General features: G+C 36.4%; 1 protein-coding gene across 1 annotated transcript; it reads right to left on the bottom strand.

Moving 5' to 3' along the window:
- Positions 1–547: 547 nt before the first annotated feature.
- On the bottom strand, positions 548–23,311 carry LHX8 (LIM homeobox 8). Its single transcript, XM_042996716.1, has 8 exons — positions 23,213–23,311; positions 22,635–22,796; positions 18,630–18,751; positions 16,521–16,741; positions 15,908–16,011; positions 11,067–11,162; positions 4,609–4,792; positions 548–773 (listed from the first exon to the last, which is right to left on the bottom strand). The coding sequence occupies exons 1-8, from the start codon at positions 23,285–23,287 to the stop codon at positions 697–699; spliced, it is 1,041 nt and encodes a 346-aa protein (XP_042852650.1). The 5' UTR covers positions 23,288–23,311; the 3' UTR covers positions 548–696.
- Positions 23,312–23,742: the final 431 nt, after the last annotated feature.

The following is a 23,742-nucleotide window of genomic DNA, read 5'->3' as shown; positions in this document are numbered from 1 at the left end:
AGACTAACGTCGACTTAATGTTGAAAGCACACACAAGAAAGGACAAATTGGTTGAAACTTTCACAAGAATGGAAAATGTTTAATAAACTTGGAGGGGTGGGCTTATTAAACTATAGTGTTATTTACAGCCATAATTCATCAACCACAAACACAATAATGTGTTTGCATGGCATGCTACAACAGAAGCTTTATTCAATTCATTCAGAAAACATTGGCAAAATAAATTGCAGTTGCAAAATTCACAGATACAAGCTTCAAAGTATAAAGTTGTATATAACAAAAAATACAGGTAATATTTATAACAATAACTTACAGATACAAACTAAGGGTAAACTACGATTTCACAAAGGATTGTAAACATGTTGCACACTTGTCAGTCCTTTTGTTTTTTAGGCAAAGTGCTCTTTTGATGACAAATAAATTAACAGATACACACTAGAGTGAACTATTTCCAGACAATACAAAAAAAAAAAGTTGATTTGTTTTCTTCTTGTAAACATAAATTTTACAAAAAATGAAGAATCAATAAAAGTGTCTTGCAGGCCAACAATAGATACATACCTGGGCAGCAAAGTGATGTCGAAAATGCTTTGAGTGTTAAATAAAAAATTAACATTAATATCTTTTCAATGGTATTTTATACATAATAAATGACAAGATTATATCCTTAATCATTTCTATCCCTGAAAAAAGGAATTAGGTATGACTTATTGGCAGTTGTGTCATTGAATGGGGTAACAAGGGCTGGAGTCCAAGAGTTGTTGGTGAATGAGCTATAAAATAGAAAGAAATTCGTGGATCAGTTTTGTAGGGTGAATAAAACTGATTTAAAAACAAACCAAAACAATCCAAGGCAATGCACTTTCATTACTCTTTATAGCTGAGGGCACCAAGCTACACTCATTCCACTAACCTCAGCAGAAGCATTAACTTATTCAGCACAATGAATATAGTATTAAATGAGAATCCAGGAATAGTTTACCCCCAAAACCTCTTTTGGGGCCACAAGCTTTTGACACTTTAATGTCCTCCATCCATACCCCATTCACTGCACTTTACCTTGCAGCTAGAAAACATAAGCTTTGTCTGCAGAGACACTGCTAGCTTCCATATAAAGGTGTCTGTAGGATGACCCCCAATTTCTCATTTATGAATGCTTAACCACCTCTTCTCTAAACATACATCAAAGCACATTTGACTCAGGCAAAACTATAGTCATTCATGTGAACACATACAATTTTAATGCTAGTATAATAGCAACCATGGTACAGGCTCTGATTTTTTTATTTAACCCAAACTTAAAATGAGGTTTCCATTCTCAGCAAGGGCTATGATGCTTCAAACCAAACCTCCCTCTGAGAACAACTAGGAGAGCTGGACAAAATTTTTACAAATCTGTTGGAAGGCATCTGAAAGATACCGAGACAGTGAGAACTTGCAAAGCAAGTCCCAGAAGAGAAGGGAAATGAACCGAGGCTACTACCCTCCACCCCCTCCAAGTTTAATGACAATTTTAAAAGAAATGTCTGACAGGCTGAGAATTGGAGCAGACTTTCAGGATTTAGACTTTGGCTGGGTGGTGGGGAACAAACACGAAAGATCAGGGACCAATGAAGAGAAGCCTTCATTTAAAACAACAGAAACAAAACACAGGCTCTGTCTGGGATCCTAGAAGGCTAAACACAAATAGTGACCCAGAAATATACCAGCCTTTGTAAGCAGTGATGCCTCATTGGATTAAGTTGATCTTATCCTAGCCTAACTTTCTGCCAGAGGTGAAACCAAATCCTCTCTGGTGGAAGAGATCATCCGGAGTCTCAAATTATTTCTAATTTTTCATACACAATGTCTGAAGTGCAATAAAAATGAAAAGGCAAATAAGAAGACATGACTTGACTGAAAACAAAGAGATCCAGATATTGGAGTTATCAGACATAAATTTAATATAACTATAATTAATATAATAATTTTGTTAAGGAATAAAGTGGCAAAAATAGAGGATTCCAGCATAGAAGTGGAAACTATAAAAGAATGAAATAGAAATTCTAAAACTGAAGATACAATAACTGAAGTTAAGAACTCAGTGGGTGAGTTTTACAGCATATTAGAGAATTAGTGAACTGGAGAGAAGTCAGAAGAAAATACCTCAATACATGGAAGTTCAAAGGGGTGGAAAATATGGGATATTTTCATAAGGGGTAGAAACAATATTTAAAGACACAAAAACAGACTTTTACTTAAATGAAATACATCAAACTACATATTCAAGAAGCATATCTAGGCACATTATAATAAAACTGAAAAACAAATACAAAGAGAAAAGCTGCAGTAAAATGACATTCACTTTCAAAAGAGCAAGAATTAGACCAATAGCTTATTTCAACAAGTAGCATCAGATTAACTACCCATATTCTAAACAATAGAAACAGTGCAAGCCAGAACCCAATGTTACCTTCAAAGTCCTGGGGGGAAAAATAGCTGGCAACCTAGATTTTCACATACAGAGGAAATACCATTAACATCTGCATCAAAACAAATACTTATGAATGAACCTTAGATGTGCTAAGCCAAAAACTCTGGAATATAAAAAAAGTACTTAAAGATGGTCTAAATAAATAGACAAAGTTCATAGTATGGAAGGTGATATTAAGATGGCAGTTTCTTACAAATTGGTCTAATAGACTATATCAAAATTTCAATTGTTTGTGGGTTTTGTGGTGGAAATTGACAAGCTGGTAAAATTTATGGAAATGCAAAGGGTCAAGAATGAGCAACACAAACTTGAGTAACAAGAAAGTAGAAAGACTTTTCTACTGGATATAAAGAATTGTAGGCTTTGCGTAATTAAAACACTAAGGTATTATTATGAAAATAAACAGACCAACAAAATAGAGTGTACAGAAATTGACACCTACATTATATGAACAGTTGATTTATGAGAAATGTAGCACTATAAAACAGCTGAGACATTGGTATTTTAATCAATATAACAAGAGCTTTGCTTCCTATTTCATACCACATACAAAATTCAATTCCAGATGGGCTGTAAATCTAAAGATCAAAGGGAAGATAGTTTCTAGAAGATAGTATAAGAGGTACATGTTCATTATCTTTGAGAGAAACAATTACTTGAACAGGTCACAAAAAAAGCACTGCCCGTGAATGGGGGGGGGGGGGGGGGAAACACACCTGATGAAATGAACTATATTAAAATTAGGAACTTGTGCTCAACAAAACATACCCTTAAGGGGGTATAAAAAGGCAAGCCACTGAAAAGTAGGCGATGTCTGCAATACATATAATCATCAAAAAACTTTTTTATATGCAGAATATAGGAAGAACGAAGATAAATCAAGGAAAAAAACAACAGACAAACCAACAGACCAACAGACAAAAGACATGAATAAGCTCTTCACAAAAAAAGGATATACAAATGTCCAGTGAAAACATGTTCAATCTCACCAGTCATGAGGAAAAAGCAAATTAAAATAAGGAGATAAGCACTACACAACTATCAAATTGGCTAAAAGCAAGAAGTCACACCATATCAAGTGTTAGCAAGGATGTGGAGCACCTTGAAGTCTCACCTACTGCTGGTCCGAGTGTAAACTGGTTCAACCACTATGGGAAACTGGCAGAATCCGCTGAAGTTGAGTGTATGTATAGCCTGTGACCCTAAGTTTCATTCCCAGGTGTATTCCAAATAGAAGTGTGAATTAGTGTGCACCAAAAGGCATGCACAATAAAGTCCACAGCAGCATATTCATAAAAGCCTAAGCACGCTCAAGCACAAATGTTTATCAACCATAAAATGGTTAAACTGTGGTATATTCCTACAGTGGAATTCTATAGAACAATAAAACAAATCACTGATCCTTGCAACAATACAGATGAATCTCACGAACAATGTAGTGGAAAGAAGTGAGATACACAAGAATACGTTCCATATGGTGCAGTTTATGTAAAGCTCAAGAACAGGCAAAACTAAAACATGACTTTGGAAGTCGAGGCAATGCTGCTATGGAAGAAGAGGATAATGATTGAAAGGGTACATAAGACAGATTTCTGGGGTGTTAATTATGTCCTACTACTTCATCTAGTCAGTATTTACGTGGATGTGTTCACTGTAATAGTTCACCAAGCTGGATACTTTTTACGTGTACACTTTTCTATATGTATGTTTTGCTTCAATATAAAAGTTTCTTTGACAAAACTCCGTAAATTCCAATCTAAAAGTCTGAGTGTGAATACTTTCTCTGACCATAGGAAAATAAATTATTTAAATACCAGGTGAAAAGCAAAAAAAAAAAAAAAAAAAAAAAAAAAAAAAAAAAAAAAATTAACGTCCTAAGTAAAAAATCAAGCACTAATAGTCATTATTAATATTTGTATTTTAGCTGTAAAGTGGGTGTTAAACTTGTCCCTCAAAATGTTGTTATAGAAATAAGAATGTTTGGACAGTTCTGCCCCCTACTGCACTTCCCCACAATATTTTTCATCTACTACTGAGGTAATGTTTCAAAATATGAGTCCTATCAACAATCTAATATTAGAAACGATCACTTATTGGTTGCTTGGGAAACAGCTGTTAAAGGTTGGGATACCTACCATCCATGTAACTATGCAGCGCAGTTAGCATCGTCCCATCTTGGGGCACATAGGCAGAATAAGCCATTTCTTCTAACATGGGTGGAGACAGCCGGGAGGGTGGGACTGCTGTGACTGGGGCCGAGGAGGAGTGATTAGGACTGACGTGTTTCTTGTGGCGTGCTCTACAATTCTGAAACCACACCTGAGGGAGGAGAAAAGCAATATAGGTACGTCACATCTCAGCTTTTGAGTACATTATCAACTCAGTTTAAAAAGAAATGCATCCCCTGTCAGTCAAACTGTTCACTATTAAGGCTAAAAAAGAAAAAGAAATGTATCCTAAATTTCTCTACCATATAAGCACAATACAAATTGAAATAAGCTTTTGAGGCACCTGGGTGACTCGGTTGGGAGGCCGACTCTTGATTTCAGCTCAGGTCATGATCTCATGTTGATACTGAGCCCGCATTAATTTGGCTCTGCACTGACAGTGCGGAGCCTGCTTAGGATTCTCTGTTTCGCTCTCTCTCTCTCTGCCCTTACCCCACTTGAGTGCACGAGCATGTGCTCTCTCAAAAGAAATAAAAGTTTAAAAAAAAAATCTAAGTAAGGTTTTTAAACAGTTCTATAGACTGAAGAGAACATTTGCACAAATATCAATGGTCATTTTCTTTGCTCAAATAATAACTATCTGGTGATTTATTTAAAAGCCAATTCTATACTACACTGGCATCTTCGAAAATAAAAAGGAAGGGAGGAAGTTCGAGAATTCCAGAAAAGTTTCCTCGTCTTTAACCACTGGCATTTGGGACAAAAAGAAAAACAAACAAAAAAGCCATTTTAATCAGAAAAACAAAACAAAACAAAAAAAAAACAACTAAATGTATTCTTAGACACCTGCTGGACTTATTTCAAATCTTTTCCCAAATGACTAAAATCCCTACTGAGAACTTAAAGCTTTCTACAAACCTCTTGATTCAGTTATTCCAATCACATTTTAACCTGCTGAGTTCAATTTTTCTTAGTGAATACATAGACTATTCCCTAAGAAGTATGTTAAGGTCAGGTGTATAATAAGAAAAAATGAGTAATATTTAAGCAAAATAAAATACAAACATATCCATTAGTAAAACAGTTCACAAAATGTAAAAAGCTAATCATGAAAGAGTGGTCCACTCTATCATAGAAATAAAGGAATCAAATTCAGGGCAAGCATCGTTTTGCTTCCAGGTCAGGGTGAGGGAGGCTAGGCTGCCCAGAATACTTCCAGTAAGTAATCTGCCTGTGTTCGAACTCCCTATCACTAGATGAAACTAGACTATAGAGTGTTACTCTATTAAAATGTTAAAATATTATAGCACTTATTTGCTGTCACTCCAAACACTTCGTCATGAGGAGAAAGAGAAGTGGAGGAATAAAAACTTTTAGGAAATTAAGACAAAGAACATTTTAGTTTCAGGACAGAGGGCCAGGGAGAGATCAAGGACATAAGCTTCTGCCCTGGGCTGGTAGGTGTTTGATGGCACAAGGGAATTGGGGCTGAATAATGTCAAACAGAAGGAACCTGCAAAAAGATTTATATAAAAAAGCTGACCTGATTTCAAACACACATCCTGTCCTTGGGACTCAAAAATAGAGGGCTTTCAAAGTATAAACTCAAGGAGTTAAAACTAAAGTAACAGAAGTTAATAATGCAGCAGGGTAGGGGCACCTGGGTGGCTCAGTCAGTTAAGCATCCAACTTCAGCTCAGGTCGTGATCTCACAGTTCATGGGTTCAAGCCCCACGTTGGGCTCTGTGCTGACAGCTCAGAGCCTGGAGCCTGCTTGGGATTCTGTGTCTCCCTCTCTCTCTCTGCCCCTCCCCCACTTGTGCTCTGTCTCTCAAAAATGAATTAAATGTTAAAAAAAATAAAAAAAAAAAATTAATGCAATGGGGTATGCATCCCTGGCCAGGTGGCTGAAAGGTACCACCTGAGGAAGTTTCAGGAAAAAGATGTAGGCATATATCAAGAAAAAGTAGTGGGAAGTCACAGCCTTCTCCCCCATTTTCTGGAGTATTAGGCTCTTAGATATGTAAATAGAAATCCAGAGTCTTCACAGTTCCCTCCACAGGTTCCTTAACAGTAAGCATCATTACTGTCACCCACCCAGTCAAGAAGATACACTCACACGTTCTCAAACTTGTAAGAGAAAACGGCTGTCACCAGTCTTTTCCCCAACAGTACCCAGAAGACATGTATCCCAGGGGACTACATGCAACCTAATACACATGGTACTATGGTTGCCAGAGTTCTTTCAAAGTATCTTATGTTTCCAATAAATTATGTACTGGATGGAACCTACTCAGTAGTTTAAAAAAAAAAAATTCCAGATTTTGGAAATAATATGAAAAAGGTATGACATAAATAGAAAAATTACCTTAATACGGATTCAAATAGCTCTTTGGAAAGATCATCAATAGGTAATCAAGCAGAGAGGTTTGTAAACACAAAATGTCATGGGGGCACCTGGGTGGCTCAGTCATTTGAGCTGCTGACTTTAGCTCAGGTCATGATCTCATGGTCTGTGGGTTCGAGCCCCTCATCGGGCTCTGAGCTGACATCAGCTCAGAACCCGGAGCCTGTTTTGGATTCTGTGTCTTGCTCTCTCTCTGCCCCTCCCCTGCTTGCTCTCTGTCTCTCTCTCTCTCTCTCAAAAATAATAAACATTAAAAAAAAATTTTAATGTCATGTAACTTGTACAGAAAAATATAGTTGACAATTCCAGACTTTAGAAAATAACTTCTGACATGAGGGCTACCCAGCTTTAGAATTCAAATACAAGTACTTTTGACCTTCCTCACTGACTCAAAATTTCTTCCTTCTGTTTTGCAAACCTCTAAAAGAGTTAAAAAAAACTTTAAAATATTTTGAGTTCCAAATTGTAAACTCTATAAGCTAAGAGTAGGCTATGTAGATATTCTGTGAAAGCAAAGACTAATCCATAAGATGAATCTCTGAGAAAGCCCAAAGAGCCAAACAGAAGACTTATGTGTATGAAAAAAATGGAATTTTAAATTATTGAGAATGAATGGGATAATACTGATTTAGAGAAACCTGGCTAATCATTTGTGAGGAAAAAAATGGTAAACTCCCTACACCTCACTAGTAACCAAAAGTCAATTCCAGGTAAATTAAAAATTAGATGGAAATAACTGGAACCATAAATGTTTAAGAGAAAACAAAAGTTAATATTGATAACTTCTAGGTGAGGAAGTATAAAAAAGGCCAAAGCTATAAGAAAAAAGTATTGAGAGATATTAATACATAAAAATATAAAAGTTCTATGTGGAGAAAATAAATGAAAAAGAAACTATGGAAGTCTAACATAACAATAAAAATCAGTAAGATGGAAAAGTAACCACATAATAGAAAAGTGGACTAAAAACATACAATTTCTAAAATTACGAAATAAACAAACATGTTAAAGTTATTGATAATAAAAGAAGCATAAACAAAAACAATGAGGTTTTCTGCCAAAATTAGAAAGAATGTAAAAGAATGATAGTATTCAGGATTTGTAGGAGTTAGTGAAAGGGAACTTGCATATGTAGCTCCCGGCAGAAAAAACTGGTATGAACTTTCTGGAAGCTGATTTTTGTACTATTAGTTAATTATTTAAAGGCCCTAAAATGTTTTAGCTTTTGACTCAACAACCCCCCTTCTAGAAATTTATCCTATGGAAACTATTGAACCAGTGAGCAAGGTGTTTATAGAGTGTTGTTCATTTCAGCATTTTTTATGATAATGAAAAATTGGAAATAAACTAAATTGTTTAATGCTTAAGATGTGCAACAATAAAAATCATGTAAATTTCAATATGGATATGTACTCCCAAGACACTAATTGGAAGAAATAGCATTGCTTTATCCTGTTTCCATAAGATGAACAATTCATAATTCACCTATTGGAAAGGGTATGTGAACGGTGATTGTATCTGAAGGCAGTGTTAAAAGTAAAATCATCTATATTTTGTGATTTCAGTACAACAAAGATCTGCTGTTACTAATATCTCGCTAAGCAGACTTTAGTTGGTAAAGGTGAGACTGTCTCTGTGTATCAGACCACTGTTTTTACCTAATCGTTGGATAACCTAGTTTGCACATTAAAATCAAGGCCTAGTAATCAAAACTCTAATTTTTCTAAAATGTGCCCAATCCCAGGAAGTAGACTGGACATAGAGACTATGATTACTATCTGAGATAACAGAAATTGACTCTTCAAAATTACCACGAAGGACGATATGTATATATACAAATAATATATATATTTGCATGTTCCTTCCTTTGCCGTCCTATCAAAAATATTTAAATCCAATCCTCACATATTAGAAGCCACCATCAAACAATATATTCTCCAGGTTCTAGTACTTGGATCCAAGATAACTTGCACATAATACTGGTGACCTAAATACTTAGAAATCACATGACATTGTCTGGGGTCATTATTTATTGAAATAATAAGAAACCTCAGAAAATCTTTCATTTTCCTTTGCTTCCAAATTCAAAATAATCTAAAACATAATAATCATGAATTGACTCAGCTGGAGCAATCATGGTCATTGAACGTATAGACTCTCAGATTAGAAGAACCTTCAACCCGTTCAGTCTGTACTATCTCAACAAAGGAAGCTCCATGTTCAGGCACAGGAAACTCACTATCTCCAATGGCAGCCCACTCATTTTCACAGACTTTCATGCTGAAAAAGTTCTTCATTATGAGTAAACTCAGCTTTTTCCTATATTCCTTTGCAAAGACCTGATTTTGCTAGTCTGCAGGGCAGCCTTCCACATATACTTAAAGTTACTTAGTCTTTTTATCCTATTCCTTCCCTTAGCATCTCATCTCCAGATAAGTATTCTTGTTACTGTTAATATTAGCACATGATTTCTAGTTCTGTCATGACCTTGTTAGCCTGCCTCTAAAGGAAGCAGTCTGTTCAGATTGGTTCCTTATTAGACCCCTTTTTAAAATCTGGCACTCTGAAATAAACACAATACCCTGGATATCTGAAAAGCATTGAGGTTGTGTGGCTCACTTCCTCAGAGAACCTCATTAGAGTGCTGTCAGCCAAATCCACTGAGAATCTAAGTCTTTAGAGGAGCTGCAGTACCATCAGGTCTTTCCCCATCAGATACTCTATATAGATGATTTATTAATTATGAAACAGCTCAGCCTTAACAAGAATAAACTGAAAAATGAGCACCTATTTATCAAGCACTCAACTGAGGAAATGAAACACATGTATAATGTTGGACTTTACCTCCCCCTGCTCCCTGCAACTGAATTTCATCTTGCTGGTTATGGTTACTTGCATTAATTCCTTAAACTTTTTGAATCTTGAGTGTTACTTAAAATTATTTTCCACTTCCCTGATTTCTCTATAAGATCTTGACACAGTTGATCACCTCCACCTTGAACACATTCCTCTGGCTTCCATGATGCCTCCATACTAGACTCATTCCTTGATCCCAGCTGTCACTGCATCCCTTTCAAATAGTATCTCTTACCCTGCTCTCTCCCTAAAGTCCATTCTTCTCTTTTTACTGTTTATGATCTTGTTCTAAAGGATTTTACCCAATTTCATGGCATTGGATCTTTTTGCTTAGTCCTGATCATCTTTTAAAATACTTGTTTAAATCCCCAAATTCCACAATCACTGCATGACTAGCACAGCTAGTGTCCCATTAGAGTGTCCAGGTCCTTTTCCTGTCTTTCTCCCATCTGTGCAATCAATAAAATGTTTCTCAGTGAACTCTAGGTCACTACCTCATTTAAGACTATCTTCAAAAAACGACTACTTTGCTGGGTATCCCAACTAACCATATATCTCTAGCTTCTTTCTACCCTAATTCTTCCCATGTACTGCCACTAGCCCTTTCTTCCTGAATTCACATACCATGGCTTTCTCCTGCTCAGGAGAGAACTCTATACTTGCAGGTCCCTCCAAGTTCAGTTCCAGCACTTTCAGCTCTCACAATTTGCAAATATAAATCTTACGTTTCAATGAATTCACTCTAATTTATCCTTCCCTGACTTTATTCATACCACTATCTCTACCTGGATCTTTAACAAAGGCCATCAACCTCACCCCTAGACACACGCACTCACTTATACAATCACAGAAAAGTTGGAAAAAAAATTACTGGCTTCAGAACCAGATCTAGCTTGGAACCATATTTGCCTTTTTCAGCTTGAGGATCTTAGGGTTGCTGTGAGCGTGGAATGAAGTAACTTACGCACAAAGTCATTAACAATTGGAAGCCTAGCCCTTGCAAGCCAATTATCAGAGTTAAAAAGCTGAAGTAGAGTGTAGAGACCTAAAATAGAAAGCAAATGTTTTTTGCCATTTCTTCACACACAAAAAACTAATGCACACTTATAAAGGCCTAGAATAGAACTTTTAGTATCTCTTGATTAACCTTAAAAATAATCACCTGTATCACACGTCTGCTCAAGCCTGTCCTTTCTGCCAGTTTCTGGAGAGTCTGTGCATCTGGGTTGTTGTCCTGAGCAAATTGTGCTTGCATTACCTGTTTTTTTTTTAAAAAAAAAAAAAAGTATAGGTAGTAAATAGTTATATATAAGAAGCTCAATCTTCTGCATTTTGATGACAGGAGAGATAAGACATGAACAAGAAGATAGGATACTTGTATTTTATTACTTGAAAATCAGTATGGGGAAATATGTATAAATGAAAAGAAAGCATATCTTGTAAATTTACAAACAAGTTGCTATATTGAAACCTTTTAAAAAATAATCCATTTCAGCATAAAACTTCTCTCTCAACTATGCTGTTAAAAATGAGCTCCCCTTTGCTCTTCTTCCTTTCTTACAACATACAAATGAAATGAATAAATGGTATAAGCCTGTTTACTAATTTTTTCCATTTTGTTAAAAATTTCTTGCATTAGAAAACTTGTAAAAATACAAAAATACTATCACATTTATCTCCAACTGCTACTGAGCTAAACAGGCCCATACTATAACTTTCATCAGTCAGCAAATAGCATACAGTGCAAAAGATAGATACCATTTAATTGTAATTAGTCCAACATTAATTGTTTTGAACACTTGTTCTATGTAAAACAATATCTGGGATCTGACACCCATCTGACACCCATAAGAACTTCCTGGGATCTAACCATCTGTATATTGAAAAAGCTCCCAGGTGATTCAATATGGACTTCTGGATTAGAACTACGGTGCCAAGGGTCATGAGACAGTGATATATGAAAAAATTGTCCCTGGCCTCAACTTTTTGAGACAAAAATATGGACATGTCAATAACTACCAAGAATACAAAGTAAAAGGAGAAACATGGAGAGGGAATATCAGAGTAAAGCACAAGTCAAGGGGTTTGTATTCTTTCTGAAGAGGAAATCATGGGAATCAAGAGGGATATTTGAATTTTATAACTTAAAAGCCAATCAACTTAGGGAACTAGTATAAAATATGGAACAGGGGAGTCTGTCATCCAACATGATTATGCATGTCCATAGGTATGGGATGGGGGTAACCAACCTACCTAAAGACCTTAAGCACCAGTGGCCTCAGCATCATTTCCAATAGGCAAAATTAATTGCACGCTCCACTATGCTCCTCATATAATACAGTCTTCTGCCACTACACATGTCACAAGGTAGCTAAATAACTCATTGGCAAGTATAGCTCTCAATAGCAGAAAGTAAGCATCTTGAGGGCAAAGGAAATGTCTTACTCTTCATTTCCCCAAGAGCTAATACCCTTTCCCATCACATAGTACATGCTTAAGTGTTTGTAACAGAATGGACCCTGACAACGTGAGAAAAATCTGAAGATAGTGTAGAGAAAAAGACCAATGTTGTTCCAGGAAACCTTATGAGGTTTGCAATTTTTTTAACTTAAGTTCCAAAGAGTGACTCTTCTAGAATAAGGTATTCCTGACTTCCTCTCCAACCATATTTGTTCACACACTCTCTGTAAACAGCACATGTATTTTTACTTTAAAAAATGGGCAGGAATGGCCTAAAAGTTTATAATCTCATTCAGTTCACCTCATTCTCCCTTTCTTATTCAAAACGTGTTGTTTCAACACTGTCATGTACAAATAGTTGTGTTTATATGTAGTTGAGCATGTAACATCTCAAAGAGAAAAAAGAATGAGCAAGTTAACTGTCTTTATATTTTAATTTTTCAAGAAGAAAAGCTAAACAGATATTTAAGGATTTGCTTGTTAGACCATTATTGATAATTTATAAAACAAAAGACAGCATGCTTTTCACAAATGCATTTCAAATTCACAAGTTTAATAATGGAACCAAGTTACATTTAATAAAGCAATTTCTCATCAAGGAATAAAGCAAAAACTTAAATGAATACTGATGGTTTAAAATTGGTATATACTAAAGGGAAAATAATACATGCTTATCAATGTTTAATCTCACAAAATAAATGTTTTCATTTCTACTTAATTTCATTGTTCTCCAGTCACTAATGATGTTGAAACCCACCCCACTCCTTTTCTGCGCTCTTTTTAATGTGGTCAAGGAGTGAACCTTTGTAGACACTCATCATTTTAAGGCCAGGAAATCTCAGAGATGACCGGCATCTGCATAGTAGCAACTGACCAACTCAATCTGAAAGTAGATTAAAGTAGTTGCTAACCTTGGAATGTTTAATATTAATAATCACTGAGCAAGTGCTTCCAACTACAATAAGCAAACCATAATATTGGCAGGAACTTCTTAAATACCATTTCTACACATGGGGCAATATTTGAAATATTCTTGCCAACACAAAATATTGTTCTGTTTTGTGAATCTTAAAATCTTTTCTTCCCATAAATTTCTAAATAATTTTGGGAAATCATCTTGTTTATTCTTCTCATGTTAACTCTCCTCTGTCCAAAGCAGTGCTTCATTAATAGTCTTGACTTACTGATCATCTACAGTATTTTATTATTTTGCTGAATTCAAGCACTACTAGAATATATTCAGCTTTCTGAAAGGACAATTTGACATAAAGGGTACACTGCCTGATGTATCAGAGGTTCTGGCAAAATATAGTGATTTAAGTGTTTAAAAATTTACAGCTATGGGGCGCCTAGGTGGCTCAGTCTATTACGCGCTTGACTCTTGATTTCAGCTCAGGTCATGATCTCATGGTTCCTGAGATGGTGCCCTGCATTGGGCTCTCACTGACAGTGCTGTCTGTTTGGGATTCTTTCTCTCCTCTCTCTCTGCCCCTCCCCCTGCCCACAGGCATGCAGTCTCTCTCAAAATAAACAAACACTTAAAAAAAAAAAACAACTTTACAGCTATGTATCCCAGATTCCCAAGATATAAAAAATCACTTGAGGACAAAGATTGTATCTCATTTGTTTCAGCCATTCATGGCACAGAATAGATACTAATAAATACTGAAAAAAAAAAAAATGAGTATATGCTTTGAAAGCGTGTCATTTCTATTTTCATTTTTTAAAACCTATGATTCCCAAATACATCTTTAAAAACTCATGAGTCAGATCACATTTTCATATAAAAATGCATGTGATGATACAAATAGCTCATGCATGTGTGCAATTTAAAACTATGAGGCTAATATACAAGATTCAGACTCTAACTCTTGTTTTAGCTGCTGCTGTTATTAAGTGGAACTTTTATTCCACTCATGGTTTGGAGGCCAAGCAAAAGACCAAAGGATTGGGGAAGTTTGCAAATCTCTTCTCTGCCATTCCGTTGGTAGTCTGATTTGAGGGGAGTTCCTACACCTCTTGGAAGAGGCTACCTACATCAAAGAATTATTGTTAAGAATTAAAGGAGACAGTGTAGATAAATGCCTAGTGTAGGAATCGACACACAAAGACCTTCACAAATATTCCCTCTTTAATCAGTACCTATGATTATCTTCCTGTATGAAATGGTATATCTACCTAAAGTTGTTTCAAATTTTCACAATTTTAATAACTTTAATTTCATATAAAATTTTACTGTCAGACTTATAATTATTAAAATTATAGCCAGACCTTCATGGAAACAGCCCATTTTAAAAACAGAATATATTTATACTAGAAATTCTATTTTAACTCAGACATTTTGTAGCTACTGGATATTTTGCTTCCAGGTCTCTCACAGGTACTCATATCTCCTAATTTAGGGTTTTATGTAATCCAAGTTCCCTTGGAATATTTGTATCACATCAAGATTTCTTTCTTAATCTTTCTCCAAATAAAAAAATTTATCCTGAAACCCTTTTACTATATTCACCTTAAATACTGGCAAGTCTTAGAATACTATTTGTGATTTTCAGAATATTACTTTTACTCAGTTGTTAATGTTGTATAACTAACCGTTAAAGTTTGAGCTAAGGCCAATACTATGTGTAAAGCACCCAGCAGTACAAGGTAGGTGCTCAATAAATGTTACTTTACCTGAATATAAAACAAATACCTCATCCACATTAATCTTTTAGAAAACGTGATTTCTTTATCTGAAAAAATGCCAGAAAGAATCATTATATGTGTAGACTTAATTATAAGTAATTATTTAATTATTTTCTTGACAAGTGACATGGATTGAATTTATAACAATTATATTTAGGACAACCAAACAGAAAATAATCCTTCCTTTTTCAGGAGACATAATCAACCATTAGCATCATATAGAATTACCTCCCTTTATCCCTTTTAAAAAGAAGAAAATGTCTACTTGACTGGAGTCAATAACTAGATTCCTGTTTATGGTAAGGCATATTCAATTCTTTCCTATTCAGAAAATGTACAATCTTAGCCATTAAAAGGCTCATCGCAATTTCTTAAAAAGGCAGCACATTAGTGTCCCACAGACCCACACACTGTATGTCTCTTTCTGTTAATAGTCTTAAACTATTTTGTCTTCTATCACAATTATAGGTAGTAATGTAAATAAATGCCTGAGTTACATTGATTTTACCAGGACAGATCAACATTTTGTTTGCACTTTGACATTAATACCAATAGAACCCAGGAAAATAAAACTTGAATGACTAATACCAGATCATGACTCTGAGAATATTGATAAACATTTTAGGGAAATAAGTATGTTTTCATACATTCACCAAGTTAGCTTTCTTTAAAAGCACAGGCCAACTTTTTTGAAAACATGAAAATGTTTTTAGGCAGCATGGAGATTGTTTTGGGGTTTGTTTGTTTGTTTTTTCTTTTTTTTTTGGAGGGAGGAGGGATTGGGTTTTCTTTGTGTGTGTTTTTTATTTTCATCAGGAGGGAATTCAAAAATCATGAATTCATTGTCATGTCTACCTGGAGCTGATCTGCTGTAAAGCTGGTCCGAGCTCTTTTTGCTGGTTTTGGATGATTAACATCTTGCTCTGTGAGGAGGGCACCTTCAACACTAATCCCATTACCTGCATTTAAAAACAACAGCATATATACTAGTAACTCAAATGGCTCTACTGATCAAGCAGTAATATATTTCTTGCATCTCTTGGCTCAGTGCAAAATTGTAAATTGTCCAAATCTGGGAGTTAAGTTTTAAAACACACTACAAATATTCTGTGGAAACAACACTCCACTTATAGGCTCGTATATTTTAGTCAAAAGTGCAAAAAATTAGAAGAGCACATATCTAAGATTCATCCTTAGGAGACAAACACAGGAAAACTGGTTACGAAAAGCCAAACAGACCCTAAATTCAAGGCTGCTGCCTGAAAATATGGTACAAGGCTAATACGCATGCCATGGCATTCCCTGTAAATAAACAGATGGAGATCATCACTAACAGTATATGCTTAATGACTTTTACCACAATTACACTGCACAAAATAATGCATTAAAATGACCTTAGGAAAAATCTTTTTTATTCCCTGTATTCACCGTCCCCAAAGACTCTAAAGTATTTTAAGTATATATTTACCATTTTCCACTTCTCTTTTCAAATTATCCAGCATACAGTCATAATGCACTCTGCAGAGGACTTTCTCTTCCACCAAAGCAAACTCCTCTCCCGTGGAAAGCTGCCTTTTGCAAGAAAAGCAGGCAAAGCATGCCAAGTGATAGACATTCCCCTTGGCCCTCCGGACCCAGTCAGTAGAATGGATGTGCCTCCCACAACGAGAGCAGCGAGTTCCATACCTTCTACATAAATAGAAGAGCAGCAGGTAAAGATTTTAATGTTTGATGAGATACTTATAAGCCTAAGAGTAAACTAACACATCATAATACTCACTAGATTAACCTAAGTGTTTAAATCTTTTGAAAGTGAAACAGGAATCAATTACTTTTCTAGAAGTCAATATGGTAAGCAATCAAGACTTGACATAACTGTCATAATTCAAACCTGTTTATAAAACAAAAACTCCTCATTGTTACGTTAAAGGAAGACTGGATTTTTCCTTTTAAAATAAATGCAGTATGAGTTTCAATATCCCTTTTGTAACAAATATAAATAAGTTTATATTTTATAAATTACCTAGAAACTCAAGATACAAACATACATACATTGCAGACTGACACCTAAAAGTGTAAAAGCATACCACTGAAGATAAATGACTTCTTAAAACCAAATTGAGATAATTTAAAAATGCTTTCAATATTTTTTAAATTAAAATATTTAAACATTTAAAACTGATAGTATCAAAAAATGGGTAGAACAGAAGACTTTCACCCTGAGGGTGAGGAAGGAAAACTCAGGTATGTTTCCAATGGTGAATAAGCTATCATATCACTAGCCACAGGAGGGGGAGAAATACATATCCACATCAAACTAGATGGGTGTCTGTTTCTATTCATTAATATATTGTTAGAGGGACTGCCCGTTTTTTTAAGTCAGTCTGAAGAACTGAATCCTAAAACTAAATTTCAAAATATAATAAAATAAGAAGTATAAGAAAATCCTGAAGAACTAGATTTTCAATAGGTCTCTGAAACCAAACCTTTCAAAAAGCTTTAAATTATGTTTAAAAAATTAAAGAGTTTCATATTTTAAGTCAAAGAGGAGACAAATTGCTACTATTTTTGAGGAAATGGAGAGTAAACCTGATGAGAAATATGTTTCTAGTAATTATAAAATTCTGTGACTTTATAAAATAAAGGACTCTACGTTTTATGAATTGCTTTAAATTAGCAATTTTATTCAAATCAATCACTAAACTCTCTGAAACCAGTTTCTGAAGCTGAGAATAAACAACATAATTGGTATTACAAACTTCATTATATAGTATCAATTTCACAATAAACATTATTCTTCATTTGGAAATGCAAATAAAGAAAAAAAGATATAGCAATTTTAAAAAATCATGCTTAGGGATAATTTCAATTTCTAGATAGCTATCCATTAAAAACTGAATTATATCCTAGAAGAAACTATACATTTAAGAAATGTTTAGAGAGTTCATAGAGAAAATGTTAATATCTTAGACCAATACAATCTCACAAAACAAAAATCAAAGAAGAGACAAAAAGAAATCAGATATTCACACAGAATAATCAAACTTGGTGTATTTGATATTGGAATGGTTGGTTCCTCTAAATTATATGATTTATCATAGTCTCCAAACTGCTGACATTTTGTAGGGTATAGCTAGGGATTATTCTATAGTAAATTGATAAACACTTAACAAAATCTTGATTCCCCCCACCCCATAATTATGTCATTTTATCTTATCATGCCCTGCAAACAAGGGTCTCTGTCACAATAAATCATCTTTTATTTTATATTTTATCAATGCACAGCAAGAAGTTTCCCTTTTTTTTTTTTTAATATCTCAAACTTTCATTCCTCCAAGTGGGAATAATTATTTTAAATTAGTGTTTGTATATCGAATTCTTAAAACACATAAACATGCTTATTTTATTTGTTTTAGTAGAAGCTATACCTTAAAAATGTGAAGCATTCTCATTCTGAAATCCATTATACAAGAAAACGGGTTTTTAATATGTAAAACCAGACCAGAAAGCTTATTTACAAAATTTTCTTTGCAAAATAATTTCTTGGAGTGCCTGCTAAAAATATTCCATAGCGTACCTGAAATAATCAAGTTTGCAGAAAATGTCTTTGTCTTTAATATAACAGCTGGTATGCCTTCCTAAGGAGGTCCTGCAGACACTGCAGGAGAGACACCGAACATGCCAGCACAGGTCATTCACCTGTAAAGGGAAATAAGAAACCATTTTAATACCATATTTACAGAGTACCATCCACCGGTTTTGCACACTGAGCAATTTTAAAACCCAGATCCTTAATATTTTAACATATGCTCTGAATGTTTCTATCTAAATGGTGTCATTTACACAAATATCGGTCTAGATATAGTCTCTTTTAGACACCACAAAAGATCACAACTGTATATTTTCTATTTTGTGTTTATTTTTTTAATTTGTCTGAAGAAATCGGAGTGTGTGCTTTTTTTTTTTCTTTTTGAAATCAAACTTCTATGAACACGGAAAATTTTGGTCATTCTGAAATCCTACATACAGGCTTATTTTATTTTTTTCTTTTACCAAGGTCTTCCTGCCATGAAACCTGGTGGCTGAAGAAGTCAAGCCACACACCTTCTCAATCTACTTTCTGGCCAATTATAAATGGTGTACTAAAGTGAGAGAGAAAGACGGTGAAAAAGAAGCCTTGTAAGATACTTACCCTTATAAAGAAGGCAGGCAATCCATTTCCCTTACCAAACAGTAATGGCTAAGGTAGATTTAATTGTTGATATGGCAGAAGTCCTGGCTACTTTCTAACATTAAATAATAGAATCAAGGAGTAAAGTATTGGTAACCCTACCTAATGATTTGATTACTGGAGAAAAAATTAATCTGATTATAAGTGGTTCTAAGAAGGCACCCAGGCACTGTTTGCCATTTGTATTTCAAGTAGTAAGGCATAAAATAGGGTTTAATAAATCACGCCACCTTATATTTTTTAAATAGGCACGTGAAATATTATCAATTCAGAGAACAAATCATAACCCTCACCTTAAACTGTTGCTATCATACTATAAGCACTACAACTTGAGCTTTCAAGAATGAAGATGTGTACAGGATTGAACCTGCCTGTACATAACACACGCTCCCAAAGTTTGCTCTTGTTAAATGCACACAAGAACTGAGTTTATGCTTCACTAATTAAGCATAATTTCATTTCATATGAAAAAACTGCAATGATGCAAAAACACAGTTACACCCTACAAGTGGATCTAATGTTTCAAATATTTAGGAAATTGTGAAAATGGGAAATTGTGAAATGGTCTTTATCATGAAATACTGTAGCAAAAGCCCTATTTGTCCAATAATTTGTCCAAGATTAGTACTACTCTTCAAAATGTTTTTCTGTGATACAAAACATAAAAGGTACTTTAAAGCTGAAGGAAAAAGTTTCACTTACTTCTAATTACAGTTATGGGCCTCCTTCCAAAGCATTAATGAGAATATCATTTTGGTAAAATTTTTAAAATTTTAAGTTTGGATCTTGAACTACAATGTTTATTACATGAGAAAACTTGGAAAATAGAAGAAAGAAAAGAAAAAAAGAAAGAAAGAAAGAAAGAAAGAGAGAGAAAGAAAGAAAGAAAATGAATTTGAGGAAGTCAGAATAAAAAAGTACTAACAATGGTTAATGTTGTCCTAGAAATAAGTGTGTATTTCCCTTCTATTTTTTCCTAACATAGTCCAATTAAAGTTTAAAAATATAAGCTTCCTTTAGTATTCAATGCTTAGGGACTTCTAAATTTTGATCTTATCCAGGATCTTTTTTTTTTTTCTTCTCCTCAAGCAAGTGTAGATTCAGGCTTCAGGGCAGAGTCATGGCCACCCTCTAACTTCCTAAAGCCAAACCTAATGCTTGGTTTGCTACCTTTTCTTAAAGTTTACTTAAAAAAAAAAACAAAAAAAAAACAAAAAAAACAAAAACCCTCCTCATCTTCCATTACTTTCCAGAAAGAAAAGTAAGGTAAAGAGAAAATTCTGAAGAACATAGACCTTTCCTGATGGCTGGTATTGATCCAATATATAAATGTATATAAGACCAAGCCAGAAAGTCTACCCAAACGACAGGGCACTGAAATATTAGATGAAGCCAAAGACCCATCTAATTCCTCTCCTACATTTTTGTCTTAACCCCATTTTACTTCCCTCATGAGGTGATGTTTTTCTGTATTAAATGGTTTTTATTATAGATCGTTGTACCCTCAAATACTCTACTAGGTCTAGATCCAACAATTTTCACCAGTGACTCAAATTGAATTTAAAGTTCTCTTTTAGAATAAGTATACAAATTAAAAAAAAAAACTCAACATTTTTATATAATCATACAGTGTCAAACTTTAGTTAGAGCTAATATACTAATATGTACAAAAGGGACAGAATAAGGGTGTGCATAGAAGACCTCACTGGATTACATTCCTACAAAGAAAAGCTTTATGTAACTCATTTAGGTAACTTAGATATTTTACATCATACAAGTAAATAATATGAGGTACAAGTAAAGTTTTAACATATAAAAGTGAACACTAGAAATAACTTATGTATTTCAGAGGTGTGTTAAGAGTCACTTTGTAATACCCTTTTTTTCTAGATTCTCTCTGGAGGAGCTAGAAAAGCCTTTATAGCCTTTAAGAATGTCCAGAAACATTCTTAAAGATTATGCTAATTATGAAGAGGTTTCATTGACAATAAATTAATTTTGATCCAAAAAATGACTTTGAGATATTAGGTCTAGAAACAGTGAAAGGCTCAGGTCTAGAAACAGTGAAAAGGGTATCCTAGGAATGCAGATTTAAAGAGAAAGCCATGCTAATCTGTCAACTTTAAGAATCAATCCACCAATTAAGATTTAGTTACTTTTAATTTTTTCACCAAAACTTCTTTTGATGCTTTATCTAGGTTGTATCTATAGGGTTTTATTCCCACTTTACAGATTAAGCAGCTTTATACACTGAGGTAGAAATTTAAAGGAGCCCAATAACTAGCTTTTTGAACTCATACTCTCTAAAATTAATCCTTTTGAAAAAATGGGGATGTTGGGTGTGGACAGATTGGTGAGGAGGGAATAGAAAGTGAATTGGCTTGCTACTAATTTAGTGTAGGAGAGATTATTTTAAATAGTAGTCTTAAAAAGCCATTGAAGTTGAAAACCCATGGTATTAGGATTAAGACACATGGGACCATGATCCTTCATTCAATGGCATGGGTAACTGTGGCCTACCAGAATTTTGACTCCAAAACTCCCGCACAATATTTTAAGAAGTGAAACCAATTAAGACAGTCACCTCTCCAACTACCACATGAAGCACTTCATCCCAGGCATCCATAGACGCTTCTCTTCTTTCTTTTTGCTTTCCTTTCTGTTTTCTTTCATTCCCGCCTTCCCTCCCTCCCTCCTTCTCTCTTTTTTGGTCTAACTTTATATCAATTTCTATTTTTTTCCCCACAAGCACTGGAGGTGACATGAAAAAAAGCATTGGGTGGCCTCCAAGTATCAAGCCTTAACAAGAGGCTCTTAATAAGAGCCTGAAAACGGTTTTTATTTAAATGTTCCTACAAATTTTTTCTTTGAAAAAGCCTGAAGTAACTTACTAAAAATAAGACTATGTAAAAAATCTGTCCAGAAAAGGCCCTTTAAAGCGCTTTGCAGTGGTCCTTACCAAAGGAGACACTGCAAAGGGGAATCAGCCAACATATACTGACCAGGAGCTCTTAGAAGCAGGCAGGTGTGTGGGTGTTATCGGGGGTGGAGGGACCATAACCTGGACTCTGTTTCCAAATGAGTAAAAGGATTAGCCCACTTTTGCTTTTCTATAAGTAGGTGGCTGACTCCAGTACGTCCACCCGGGGTATCGGCACTTGTAGACCACGACGTGTCATCAACAAGCTGTATTACAACATGGGAGATTCTAAGATTTCTTCTCCCTGGACCGGGCTGTTCTGCTGAGAAAGCCTACAACCTGCAGAGACAACTTGAAAGGAAAAGAAGGAAAAACTTTTCTCTTTTCCTAGAGTAACCCCGCTCCCCTTGGGCCTCGCGGCTCCACCCTACCTTGAGAAGGTACTTGTCCACGATCTCCAGGCCGCAGCTGTTGCACACACACTTGCCAGGGGGGCAGACGGAGCCCGAGGCCATGGACCGGGGCGAGGACGACGGGGACAGCGGGGCCGAGGAGGAGCACGAGTCCTCGTCCCCCGCTCCCTGGGGGCTCACCTGAAGGAAGCCGTGAGGCGCAGTCTCAGGCGGTTCTAGACCCCTCCTCCTCTCCTCATCCCACCGACCCACCGGGATCCCCCCCTTCCCCTCCTTTTCCTCAGGCCACCCCCAGTTCATGAGGTCTCCCTTCCTGTTCTCACTCCTCCTCCCCCCCCCCCCCCCCGCCAAGTCCAAGCTCCTGCCACCCACCCGCTGGGGCTGTTGACCCTGACCTCAAGGACCCAAGGGCGCCTTACAGCCCTGCACCACCGTCCAGCCGGCCCAGCTTTCCACCCCGCCCTGCCCCAGGCCTTCCTTGCACCCGGTCCTTGGAGGGCCAGCTGGGCCCACGGAAGAGAGCGCGGACAGCGGCCTTTCGTCCTGGGCCGTCTCCACACCTCCAGCCTCCAACAGCCATGTCCCTCCCCACTCACCAGTCCCTCTTCCCCGGCGCCTTTCCGAGTCCTCCCGGCCGCCAGGGCTGCAATCCGCCCGCAATCCTCCGACATGAGCCCCGGGCACTGCGGGGTGAGCGGAAGGGGAAAATGGGGAAAAACGATGAGGAAAACTTCAGAGCCGGCAAGCGCAGCCCAGAGCCTCGGCTTCTTGGCACGCGGAGCGGGCTAATGAAGGCCCCCAGCGCGCCCGGCCGCGCGTGCAGCCGTCAGGGCTCCTGGGCCCCGGGGCCGCGAGCAAACGCGCGGGAGCGCAGCCTCTCCGTTGTCCGCCGCGGGCGGCGGCTGCGCAGCCCCAGCGCGCGGCGAGGCGGCCACCCGGGCGCTAAAGGCTTGCCCGGCGCGCCGCGGCGCTTTCGCGGCTGCGGGTCCCTAGCGCTCGCCGAAGCAAGTCGGTTCCCCGCCCCCCTACCGGGGGTAACAAGTTAATAACAATCATCCCAGCACAAAGCATTTTCTTTCTAGACGTCAATCACGGCGGAGCGGGGACCACCAGACTAAAGCGGGTG

The sequence above is a fragment of the Panthera tigris genome, chromosome C1 (assembly GCF_018350195.1).
Source record: "Panthera tigris isolate Pti1 chromosome C1, P.tigris_Pti1_mat1.1, whole genome shotgun sequence".
NCBI lineage: Eukaryota > Metazoa > Chordata > Mammalia > Carnivora > Felidae > Panthera > Panthera tigris.
Note: the sequence above shows the minus strand (reverse complement) of the source record. Positions and strands in the feature narration are given on the sequence as shown.